This window comes from Onychostoma macrolepis, chromosome 05 (genome assembly GCF_012432095.1).
Source record: "Onychostoma macrolepis isolate SWU-2019 chromosome 05, ASM1243209v1, whole genome shotgun sequence".
Taxonomy (NCBI): domain Eukaryota; kingdom Metazoa; phylum Chordata; class Actinopteri; order Cypriniformes; family Cyprinidae; genus Onychostoma; species Onychostoma macrolepis.
Genome location: NC_081159.1, coordinates 10,627,658 through 10,641,264, shown reverse-complemented (window position 1 = coordinate 10,641,264; position 13,607 = coordinate 10,627,658). Strand labels below are relative to the sequence as shown.

Here is a 13,607-nt window from a genome sequence, read left to right as displayed (position 1 = left end):
GTGCTCATAATGTGTAAATAATGTAATATAAATAAAACTGTTGTGGCTGTTTACATTGAAAAATCACACCCCAACATATATGCAATAATGGCAATGTTATTACCCAATATAATTTAATTATGACGATAAAATTCCCAGTATGTCGTCGGCATATTGACGCTAAGGGTTTCCTATTTAAAACAACTGAGGACCCTGCAAGTCGAAAAATGACACTAAGGGGTACCTTGAGCGTCAAAAAGCGACGCCAAGTGGTCCTGACCAAGCTTCAATATGTGACGAGTTGGGTGTGAGAATGGGTTGTGTACTGTATATGCAACTCATGAAGCTCCAGGAAATCCCCAATATGGACAAAGGCATTGCTATTGCTGTAACTGAGTAAACAGAAGATATAAATGTTTTGAATGATAAAACAAATACATTAAACACTCGACTACAACAATATATAGTTTATCTGTGTTATTCAAGCCATCGCTGGTACTTTCATAATAATTAAGTATATTAATAATCCATTGCTAATCGATGCATTAGTAGCCTATGGAACATATTTTCTGCCTCATTCTGTGACAAGCTACATCAGATCACAAAAGGAAGCATTTAACTGCTGTGGACTAAAAAGGTTATAATGTTCTCTTTTGTTGGACAACAGGTTTAAAAACGAGAATACAAGATCATTTTAGTTTTAGGCATTTTAATTTAAGCTAGGGCTGGGCGGTATATTGAGTTACCATGATATATCGATATATTCTTTATAAGCTTGATACGAGCGCAGCTGAAAAGTTATCTAGGGAGGACACAGACTGAACTGCTGCGGAGAAAGTGCATAATACAATTTGTTCTAAACGTGACAAGCTTTATATGAAGGGCTTTAAAAAAAAAAAAAAAAAAACTCGTAAGATATACTAGCGTATAGTTTATAGTTTAAAGCGGCTCTGACAGAAAGGCTGCGTGTGCCGCTGACAGAGACGTGCTGTTTAATGTGTTTGAGACGTGCTGTTTTCCCTAATGCACTTACATTTCACAGGTAATGTAAACTTACATATTCTCCATCTGTAAATGTTAGAAAGCTATGGAAATATTTCAATTTTGCTGTCAGAAGTGCGTGAGCTTTTGCTTTGCGATTCTCCGCTAAACTTCACAGACTTCATTTAGATCGAGCGCCGCCGCGCGCACATGCGCGCCAAACAGACGGAGCGCAATAACTCTGACTAAAATATACATTTTGCTGAAATATTTGTAGTTGGACAATAAATGTGATGTATGCAGAATTTTAAACCTACAAGTAAGTGTATTTGTATGATAGCACTAACTGTAAAGTAATGGGTAATCAAAATAGCCATTTCTACTCAGTCTGTGCTTTATTTTCATTTTTAGTTTCGTAAATTTAACTTCTGCTTTAAAAGCATTATTTTTGTTTTTAGATTGAAATGTTACAATGTTAGAATGTAATGTGATTTTAACCCTTTTTGCACATAATATATGCCAGCATGCTTATATTCACTTTATTTGTTTAATCCAAATACAAAATACCGAGATATATACCATATACAACACATCAGCCAAAAGATACCGAGATATGAATTTTTGCTCATATCGCCCAGCCCTAATTTAAACATGTTTAGCTTAGCTAGTTAATGGAACGCTGCTGCTGTCAGAGCAAGTGTAATTTCTGCATTCACGCGCTCCTCGGATGCTCTCATTTCCCGAGTTGTGCTTTTAAGTCGGAATGTGAAAACAGCACACTTGCCTTACTACTACAAAGATGTGTTGGACTTGTATTATTCGAGCTTTCCGACGTGAGTCCACGTGCATTTTCTCAGTCGGGAAATTATTTTTCACGTGCGGTGCCGGTGATGAGAAACAAAGGAAAAATATTTGAATCGAACGCTCAGGCATGGCACCGAAATGAGGCACCGAAATCTCCGTTCTGATTCGGTTCTAGTACATACCGGTTACTTAGGTACCGGTGCCATATTGGTACCGGGTTTCGGTACCCAACCCGTCATGTTTATAGTCTATAGTCTTAATCTATATTTGTATATACAATTATATTTTCTGTTTTGTTCTTTGAAATAAAATAAAAAAGATCACTGTTATCAGTTTGTTTTTTTAGAGGCACCATGCATAAAATGGGATGCAGACACTGGAAATATACTGTAGTCAATTGAACTTAAAACTACTTTATTGGCTTAAATATTATTTCACATTCAGAATTGCCAAAGCAAAAGAAAAATGTCTAAAATTATACAAAATAAATTAATAAACGAACCATGACAGAGGAAAGATTAAAATAAGAAAGGCAGTGGTAGATTCTATTTACACTATGTTAAAATAGCAGGATTTTCTGGTATTTAAACTACTTATTGCAAATAGTGGCAATTATCTGCACCTCAGTATTGTAGTACATTGTAAAACAGTATGCAATAATAACTTATTGAGTGTAAATTCGAATTTTAATTCAAATTATTAAATGGATGCCACCTTATTGGGACAATAAAGCCCTCCCTCACAACTTTTTGATTATTTCCTTCATTTTTATTGAAAATAAATGTTTTTCTGATGTGATGCCGTGATTTGAAATTTGAAAAGGGAGAAAAAAACTTTGCCAAAAGGCGGATTCGAACTCTAGCTGATCGCGTCAAAATGTTAACAACACATTTTACCATCTGCGCCACTAACACTGAAGGCTGTTAGATATCTTTTGTAATGTTGACTATCACAATAAGAAATATCTAAGGTGCCATTAAAGTGTAATGTTACAATATACACAGTGAAGTAAAGTGCAACAAAATGTTAATAAATTGTAAATAAAATATTACACAGATATTACAGAATAAACTCTGTAATTCCGTATAATTTTACCTCAGATGAAACATGGTTAAAATCATGGATATGTGCTGTTACATTTTACTGTTTTTTTCCACCTTAGCGTTCTTTAATACTTTTATATTTTATTAGAGTATTCTGTTAAGTATGCGCATGCGTTCTAATGACGTGTCACATCAGGCACGATGCGAAAACACCTAACGTCATCACGCAATGCAAATTACACGCGCATGCGCTGTCACCACGTTACTGCGCATGCGTGTTATAGACATACCATACGTCACTTTGCGCATGCGCAGTAAACACATATACGTGACGTCACCGCACTACAGTCTGCAGTGAGGAGTGTCTCCCGACAGTGGGTACCAAGAAGTGACGTAAGCCGGTCGATAGTGACGTCATTTGTTCGCAGCGTTCAACAACATAAACAAAGAAGAACAACCTTATCAACAGGAGGATGGAGGACGCTGTGTTTTTATGTCTCGCGGGTTTCACAATAATTCAACATATACCTCAAGCAATTGAAAGAACGGAAAGGACCTCCAACGACAACTTGCAGTGCTACATTTCATTGAGGCTGATAGAAGCACAAAACGCCGTGACGAAGTCTTCAGGTAAATGCCGTTTATAAATGCTCTCAGTATGATACAATGTTTACAGTAAACATTGGAACAGTGGCTTGTTTGAGATGAGCAAAATCTGCGCAGAACCGATCATCGGTGATCACCGCGAGATGCATGCCGGTTAGAAAAGTGTCCAAGTTACGTCCGCCTTGCTCTGATGTCATGCTGACGTGTGTCAAAAAACTCTCGCGACGGCGAGGCGGCTGTGTCGGATTGAGCAGTCGCGCGCAGTTGCTCTCCCCCTACTACGCTGATCAAAAGCATGATGGGAAACGACTGAATGACGACACAGCTTAATGCTCATTGGTTCAGACAACTGTGACGCTGCATTCTCTTCTAAAATGTTTTATTTTTTTAATCTGATTTCATGCTATTATGTATTTAAATTGTGCATGAATATTTCCAAACACTATGACAGTGCGATCTCTGGGTGAGATATGTGATTGTTGCCATATTTCAATAAAAATCTAAAATACACATTTGTATTAAAGTAGAAATGGATGACAAATACGCATTTTGTATGGAATTAAATAGCAAGCACTTTGAGTGTCTTGTTCATCATATTTATATTCATATAAAGCAACAGAACTGAAATCATATCATGTTTATCAGCAGCACAGCATATGAGTGAGAATAACGCGATATCTGCCTTTGATCTCGTTGGTATCTGTTCCACTTCGAGAGGGCAGAACTGTCTGTCTTGACTGCGCTTATTTCACTCCTCCCTCACTGCAGTCGCCTACTCTCACCTACATTTCAGGCGAGGTGCGGCGCATCTCAAACAAGCCTCATGTTTACACGGCGTTTTAAATCATGGTGGGTGAGGGCGTTTTCGTACGCATTTAGCCAATCGGCGTACACTTACGTCACGGATAGTTCCTAGAACTGTTTTAGACCCTACTCTGAAGTAGGAGCTAATTTAGTTCCTCCAAACGGAGTTCCTGGAACTAAAACTGTTCCTAGTTCCCACGTTGCGAACATGCCAAAAAGTGGGTAGTTCCACAATTAGTTCGGGTACTATAAAAAGTTTCCTGCATGCCCTAATGCCGCTCTCACACTACACATCATGTTCTCACGCAGTGAAAAATACATTGCAGAGCAAATGTATTTTTCTCTTCAATGTGTCGTGACAAATCACTGTATAGGCCTTTATCACAGTCCACGTGTCGTCACATCCGGCTCCGATTAGTAGCGTAAAGGAATTTCCGCCCGCTTTATAGTCAATGGACAGACGGCAGTTTTGTGAAGAAAATTAAACTAATTTAGTTTAGTTGAACATTGATGCAATAAACGTCAATGTTAAAACTGCATATTTATACCGTTTCCATACCATGTATCATGTCATCCTTCATTTTAATGTGTAACATTGCCTATCTGAGCGACGCGACTGTCAGCTCCGGTGTTGCCAGTCAGATTAATGAAGAGCACGCAGCTCAAGTTACTGCCAATACTCAATACTGATTTAATTTTAATATTATTTAGTTTATTTTTTAATTATATTTATTGTGATTAACCTCCCGCTCTTGTTCACATTATATGATATTCAATCGTTGCACGCAATCACGGAGAATAACTCGATTAAGATGATCAAACTTATTTTTAATTATTGTCTATGGGCTGGAAATATTTCTTTATTTGAACAACTTAAATTTGATGCAAATATAGAGGATTGCATCATAAAGTCAGCGCATGAAAAAATGTGAGCATGTTTAATACAAGTTTGCCCTAAACCTTTAATTTAATCATACAGCCTATAGTAATGTTTTAAACTTTGGCTAATTCTAATGCTTATTAATGTGATATGTTGTTTATATAGTTTTCTCGCTGTTGTGTGTTGAAATAAGGTGATCAGACTGTGAAGAATTGCCTGTACACATACAGTATGGCTCGCGCGCTCCTGTTTAAGTCACGAAATACGCATCTGGATATCGTGACAACATTCCTTCATTTTATAATACTCAATTAATTGTTGTAAACTGAGATTGGTGTCTTTAGAAAACGTATCTGTGCTGAATTCTACATAAATAATCCACAACAATACCGTGCTATGGGCACAGCCATTGATAGAGGCTGCAGCGGAAGTTCTTTTACGCTACTATTTGAATCTTTCGCTTTTCGAACGCGGAAGTGTGATAAAGGCCTATTACCTCGACGAAATGAACATGAATAAACATCAGAAAGTATTTTATGTCAACCGCAGAACACACCATTTTTCAAGTTTAAGTCGACCAGGGTTTCAATGTCTATAGTACCATATTAAACTGTAAAACGACTGCAAAAAGCATAATTTACAATTCAGATACAAGTTTTCACAAAAACAAAAAGTTTTGTAAAATGTTAAACTTTACATTTCAGCCTTTAACCATTTTTAAGAAAATGGATAAGTCAAAAGCATTAATAATATTGATTTCAACAATTATTATCAATAAATTATTATATAAATTAAATAACATGAATTAGGGGTGTGCGAAATTGGCAAAAAAATGACATCTTGATATTTTCTGGGATTTTATCGATACCGATAATTAGATGATTTTGCTGAGTGTGTTATTGTGCTGGTGTCTTAAAGATTACCATGGACAGCTGAATCCTGAATTTTTTTGATAATCTTCATATTCTTTGTGGTCAGTTCACAGCAGCGATAGAAATGAGTCTTTTCCAACAAGTTTTATGGGCATTTTTACCTTTAAGCCATTTTTTTCTAAAAGTGTGCATCATCTTTTGAGTCAAATTCTTGCATTTGTGCTGTTACCAAGCAATTGAAATCAGTATCAACAAAATGCATCTTTGCAATGCATCTGAAGTGGCATTTAGATGTATTTACACACTTTTTAATGCAGCTCAGAGGGACATAGAATGCTAACCTGCGCAGTTACAGATGCATAAATAATGTTTTGATATTTGAAACATAAAACGTTGAAAAATGATTAAAATGATTAAAAATATTTTAAAAATGAAGATACTTTAAATGTGACATTAAAACGGGCAATAGGTGGCAGTAAGTCAGCCTTAATAAGTGAGTCATTGCGATTAAAAACCGAATCATTTAAACAGTTGATTCATTCAGGAACGAAACACCTTCATGTGATATTAACTATATGAAATGATATAAATATAGGCTATACATTTTCTGCCCCCATATCTTAAAGTATGTGATCATTCTAAATATATTTTAATAGACTGAATCATGCAGTGAAACTCGCACGCGCACTAGTTTAACCTGTTAACTGATTCATTCTCTGCCAGCAGGTGTCGCGTTTGGCTGAAATATAACAGTTTCCGGTAAAGACCGTAGACAATAAGCACCGGACTTTAAATTTACAGCGCTCATGTTTATTTAAAGGTGCTGTATGTAGGATTTTGACTCTACTAAAGCATAAAAATACCATAATATGTTTGCAGATATTTAAGAAACATGCTAAGTTAACATACTTGTTTATCTGAAAAACAATGCCACAGTCAATTATTCTCCTTTGAAAATGTGCATTCCGGCCCGGAATGTCCGTGTTTGTTATGATTTGTGAAACCTGCCCACTGCCAGTTTACCCAATTGTATTTCGGCACCGCGGGTTGCCAGTTGGTGGAAAACACAGCTTATTTAATTGTATTTATCGTCATGTGCGCTCGTTCCTGTTGATGTCGTTAATCTGGCAACCTGCGTGTGCGTCAAGTCTGAGGAGGAGGGGCCGGGTGAAAATAACCGTCTCCAATATTTTGAATTTGGACTGCAATACCTAGTTCAACCACTCGGTGTCAATCTTACATACAGCACCTTTAATGAAATCATAGCCTTTTGAAGTTTAATCGTCACATTAAGCCATATCGCAATTCTTGTCTTTCCGTCTCCAAATTTAAGACTTTGAAATCATAATTAAGACTATCTTGTACAATTTAAGACTTTTTAAGGCCTTAAATTTGATACAACTAAATTTAAGACTTTTTAAGACCCTGCGGAAACCCTGGTCGACTGAAGTTAATCTACTCTCCTGTCTGATTTGTGGTTAAGGCTGGAAGGGATACAGCTGCAGCTACTGGTCATGCACATTTACATATTTTACGAGCCAACAATATAACGTGAAACCTATAAAAATGTTTTTAGCACACGGCGCCATAGTTTCATCACTTCAGAGTGTCACAGGGACCGTCTTTTTTGCCGTAAAGGACCTGTAATAGTTTACTGAGTGGGAGGATGACATGAAGCGACGCGAGGTTAGCTGCATTGAATACAGATGAGCGCACATGTGCATATACAGCTCCCGATCGGGGCAAAGTTTACAGGATTTTGTCCACAGAATGATCAGAGCACACGTTTTAACATATTATTTAATTATTTAACACAGTATTTAACTTAAGCGCTGCAAACCATGCATACAGTGCCGGACATGACAGATTTTCTGGCACGCAAAACAAGTACTTTAAAGGAATACCTTAGCTTATTGTCGTTACCGTGGCAGCCAACAACAGCACAGCTTAACCCTCCACACATTTTTATATTTAGTTATATTGAAAAAGTTTCAATTCAGTCGATCTTTCTTACCCCGTTTTAACATGTATTTCTATGGAGACAGGCCGTAGCTGTCGGGCAAAATGGCGGATAGCAGCGGCGGCGCATAATATCCGCGTTCTGATTGGTCAGATCGCCTGTCAATCAATATCTTTGCGAACGGTCAATTCTAGGTTTAATATCTCAAATCAATGACGCAAATGCTCCAAGCCTAAAGAACCCACTGTGGTCATTGCTCTAACCTTTGTGCATTGTGGAAAATAAAATAATCCAAAATAATGCCAGATTATATGTGAGCTTTAGAGCTGAAACCCATCAAAACTATACCAAACAACAATCTAAAGTTCATCCGCTCTGCGGATTTATTTTCTGATTGTGGTCCACATGCAGAGACTTAGGCCTAAATGAAGATGCATGCACACTCTTCGAATCTGTCAAAACACATTTAAGAAAGTCAGATTGACAACATAATTTCATAAAGCCATATTTTTCAGTGAAGACGTCTTTCTTTGGGTACACTCTATTTATTTATTTATTTATTTACTACAGTATATTCCACCCCCCACACACACTATATATATATATATATATAACATTTAAATATATTTAAACTATTACGAACCTTGTGAAAGATAAAATAAGTAAGATATGAGTATCATTTAATTTTGCGCAATACCATTTACAGGCTTTAAAGATAATAACTTCCTTGGGGAAACCAACAGATGCTGGTAAGTGTAAACGATGGGGCACATATAGTAGCAGTGGCTGAAGAGTTAGCAGAATTAATCTGAAATTCTAAACAGGCTTAAAAAGCCACTTTAGATGCTATATAGCAATAGATGCAATATGCAATATAGCATGGATATTAGAGGACAAGCAATACATCAGTTATATTAGCCTTTTATTAGCCTTCTCTAAAAACACACATGGCATGGTCTTAGAAAATGTTTCATAAAATTCACAGTTGTAGAGATAATGTCCTCAGATTTGAGGACATTTGAGTTTTGACATTTGATTTGAGTAGACTTGTGGCTTTAGCTTCGTTGTGTTTCTAAAAAACATATACCACAGCAACATAATTTTTATACATTTAAAAAATATGTTTTTAATATTTTTTTTATTTTTGTTTTCATGTTTGAGCTTATATATCTTTATTATCATAACAGTCTAAGTAATTCTGATTCTTGAACAGTAAACTTTGAAGTGTCAGCTTTGTGAACATATGTTGATTATGTCAGAAAGACTCATGAACAGCAAATAGTGCACCCAAAAAAAAGAAAACTGTCATCTTTTACTCACCCTCATGTTTTTCCAAACCTATTGTATATGAGTGACTTTCTTCCCTTGTACAGACACTCAAACTTTTTGCAAGATATCTAATGTTCCACAGAAGAAAAAGTCATACAGGTTTGGAAAAGCATTAATAAATTATTATAATTTTCATTTTTGAGAGCAATAACACTATAAATAAACAAAATTTGGTTTACCATTGTTGTCAGATAAAAATAAAGCCCCTTTCAAACCAAACAGCTGGTCAACAAGGAAAATCCACGCGACCAATATGAATCTGATGGAAAATCTGCGTTTGAAAATATTATGTGAAATTTCCGACTGTGTGGATTCCTATTGATGATTAGATTTTGTCTGCATTGCTGAATAATGGTAAATGTTTATGATTAATGATCTACCTCATAAAAATCTAAATTTACACAAAAGTCCACCTGAAACGGTTTATGGTGACAGACAGCAACAGATGTGCATCTTGTTCTCAATGTGAGAGGAACACCCGTGAACATGAAGACAGAAGGGCTGGAACATTTCATTGAAAGCTTGGAACCTGATAAAACAACGAGGCAGGAGAGAAGAGTCTGAGCGCTCTTCAAAGCAGCTCCGCTCACAGAGATCAGTGGGCTTGAGAATGAGTGCTGACCATGCGCGATGAGAGGGATCAATGGGTATGATACTGAGGAGCCAAGGCGATCGAGAGGAGGTGGAGAAAAACAAACACATTACATTACCAGAATATAATGTGTGTGTGCAAATGTGTATGCACAGTGGCAAATGTGCAAAACTATCAAAATTGATAAAAAGCGAGAAAATACATCAACATTGGCGTCAACCAAATTTGACTGCGAGCGAGTGATCAGAATAGCAGCATCTGAAAAGAGACTGGATGATATATCATAAGCAGGGGGTTTCTGCAGCAGGTTTTGAGATGCTCTATGCATCAACGTCATGGTGAGAAGACAGAATAACACAGCAAGAACGATGTGACATCAGAGGAGACCTTGAGAAGGTGTGAAGAAACAGGTAAGGGAAGAGCTCTGAAATAGACGTGTGAATTTCATGCAGGGAAGGTCACACATGCCAAAACTGACAACAGTAGAAGGAAGTGCAACAAAGAGAGATACAGGAGCCAAATGAGGCGAGCACAACAATTACCATATCTAGATATATCCCACCTGCTGAAGTCGGATCCTCACCATCTGCTGCTATAGAAGGTTATGAAGGAATTGGAGGGGAGGAAGGAGAGAAAGAGAGACATGGTCAGTCCTCTTTCACATAACCTCTCTAGTAACACAAAAGCTATTTGCAGTTTAACAGGTGGTGCACTTGAGTCACACCACAAATATCATCATAAAACATTGTTAAAAACAACGAAAGACAGCCATGTTCTTCTTTATCCAACACACCACATTGGCTACATATACACAGTCAGTTTTTGGGATTGACAACCAAATATATATACACAGTATATGTGACCATGGGCCACAAAACCATAAGGGTATATTTTTTTAAAATTGAGATTTATACACCAACTGATAGCTGAATAAATAAGCTTTCCATTGATGTATGGTTTGGATAGGATAGGACAATATTTGGCTGAGATACAACTATTTGACAATCTATAATCTGAGGGTGCAAAAAAAAAAAAAATCAAAATATTGAGAAAATCGCCTTTAAAGTTGTCCAAATGAAGTTCTTAGCAATGCATATTACTAATCAAAAATTAAGTTTTGATATATTTACATTTGGAAATTTACAAAATATCATCATGGAACATGATCTTTACTTAATATACTAATGATGTTTGGCATAAATAAATCAATAGTTTTGACCCATACAGTATTGTTGGCTATTGCTACAAATATACCTGTGTGCTACTTATGACTGGTTTTGTGGTCCAGAGGGATATACACACGCACACACACTTTTTCCCTCAGTGGACACTCACAGTTTTTCATTCTTATAGATATGAGATTTCCATTTTCCATTTTTCATAACATAAGTGAGAGGCTGACAGGCCTTATACATCAGTGACTGACAGCAAAAGAATAACTCAGGAAGCACATACCTATTTAATACGTATATCAATGACATGACACTGTCAGCTGCCATTCTGTTCATACAACACACATCAACTGAACTCACGTTGTAATCCATTTGTAACATCTGAAAACGTGCAGAATATAAGAGTAATATAATGCAGTTGTCATTTCCTTTCATACTCATTACTCATTTTATTTCTCCCAGCCGGGCTGGCTGACTGCTGCTGCTGTGTGAATGTAGCTGATGACCGTTCTCGTAATCGCCTGAAGGTCGGGCTCTTTGGAATTAGGACAGTCTCATAGGGCAAGTTTTAATACAATATCTAAATGTTGCTGTTGCGTCTGACCCTGGTGCTCACTCAGCTGGAGCAGAGCCTGTATTTATCATTCAGCAGCAGCTCTCAGATTATCCGGCTGAGCATGCATGTGTTTGACTGTTAATCGCTGTGCTGTTGGCCTTAAAGGCAAGGATGAACCCAACCTGTCTCCAGCCATTATCATCGACCTCCATCAACCTGATCACGTTACAGCTGGAAGACTCCCGGCACCCTTTCCTTTTTCTTCTCTTTCATTCTTCATCTTCATCCTATTCATCTCCTTGTGAAAGGAGCTCTTCTTCGGTGCTGATGGCATCAGAACTGAGGTTAAGTTATCCTCATTAGCTGCTTGTGATGAATTGTTTGGGTTTTGTGTTGCTGGTAGCAACTGGAGGTTTACTATCTTTAAAGAAAAGTTAATGGTCTGTACCATTAGAAATCTAACTGGTATGTACAAGAGCCAATCTGGAATAAGCATCCAGAAAAAATAAAATAAAAAAAAAAATAAAAACACTGGAGCACAGTGGGTTGTGCATGATCATAACATATTCAACATAACAAGTGTTTACAAGGACACAGGTTCAAATCTAGCCTGTCTTAGTCAGTCTTTTTCTCAGTATATAAGTATAAGCTAATAAGTGTACACTGTTGTGGGCATACATATGTGCCTGTCTATGATATAGCCTAGTGCATACCATATAAGGAGACATACGCTAAGCTGTGAAACACATTCACATTTTATTTCATGTCTTACTGTACTCTCCTGTCAAGTCCAATAATATATATATAATCTCTATCACTTTGATATTGAACTTCACTCTACTTCCTTTGGTACTATTTTCATACAGATGTGGCACTATGTAGAATGTCACAGCCCCAATAATCCATGTAAACAAGCTGAAGACAGAGAGAGAGAGAGAGAGAGAGAGAGAGAGTTGGATGCACAAACCCAGCAACAGCACAGCTACTAGGTTGAGTGCCAATGTCTACTCCTCTATAACATCCATAAGAGTCATAATCTGAGCCAAGACAGAAGTTTAACTACAAAGACATGCACAGACACAATACACAAGCTTTTGCATGCCAAACACAGCTCTTCCTGGCAAGTATAAACACACATGCACATCCAGGGCACAAAGTACGCCTTTTATGTTAATAAAACAATTCTAAGGCACAAGAACACACACTGCTTAAGAATATACACCATTTATAGCCAAAACAGTTGTGTAGTGTTATAAAGAGCAGCAAGAACACAAATACAACATCACACATCCAAGCTCTTGACTCCATCCACTGTGAACTGTATCTTGTTGTGGTTTTCTACTGTTTTGCCGCTCTATCTTTCTCTTACAGAGCATAGTGACAGCTCACAGACATGAAAGGGCCAGTCCCCATGCTACATCTTCCCACTTTATTGCTCCCCCTCTTTCTGTTGGGTCTGGTTTCTAGAACCTTCTGTGAGTTTTGTGTTATCTGCTCTCTGAAACGTACTGCTGCACACTGAGGATTTGGCCTGGAGCCCCAAACATGAAAAACAAGGTTTTTGAGTTGCCCATGTGTGTGTGTGTGTGTGTGTGTGTGTGTGTGTGTGTGTTGGGCAGGAGGGTGGTATTTGGTGAGAAAAAAAAAAAAATGCATCACAAATGTGCTCGTCTCAACCAGAGGTCGCGTTAACCAAACATATTCTGTCATTTTTTTTAGCAGTGACGGAAAAATCTGTAGGCCGTGCGTCACTTTGACAGATTACACTGAGGGTGATCTATTGTAATTTGTAACTGTAATTCCCACCCCTGTCCAGTTGGTGGCGAGTGAGGCAGCAGAGCACAGGATCATCAGCCTCCAAAACAAAAATAAAACTGTCACCAGTCTTTTGCTATGCGTTTGATTATGCACAGGTGAGTACCCTTTAGCAGTAAAGCGAAAATGATGATCAGTTCACTTGCACTTTGCGCTGCCGCTTCACTTGATCTGAGGCACTACATTGATCTCTCACGCCACATTAAAGAGCGCC

At 37.4% G+C, this 13,607-nt stretch overlaps 1 protein-coding gene across 5 annotated transcripts in view; it reads right to left on the bottom strand.

The window, feature by feature from the left end:
* edil3a (EGF-like repeats and discoidin I-like domains 3a) overlaps positions 1 to 13,607 on the bottom strand; it is a 206,495-nt gene that overhangs the window by 144,192 nt on the left and 48,696 nt on the right. For 2 of the 5 annotated variants that reach the window (XM_058776707.1, XM_058776704.1), the window contains exon 2: positions 10,413 to 10,442. The exons of 1 other annotated variant lie outside the window; for it this stretch is intronic. In XM_058776707.1, the coding sequence (XP_058632690.1) occupies positions 10,413 to 10,442 (30 nt within the window). Of the gene's footprint in view, positions 1 to 7,983; positions 8,089 to 10,412; positions 10,443 to 13,607 lie in introns of those variants that run through there. 2 more of the 5 variants (XM_058776705.1, XM_058776708.1) reach the window with 2 other exon arrangements.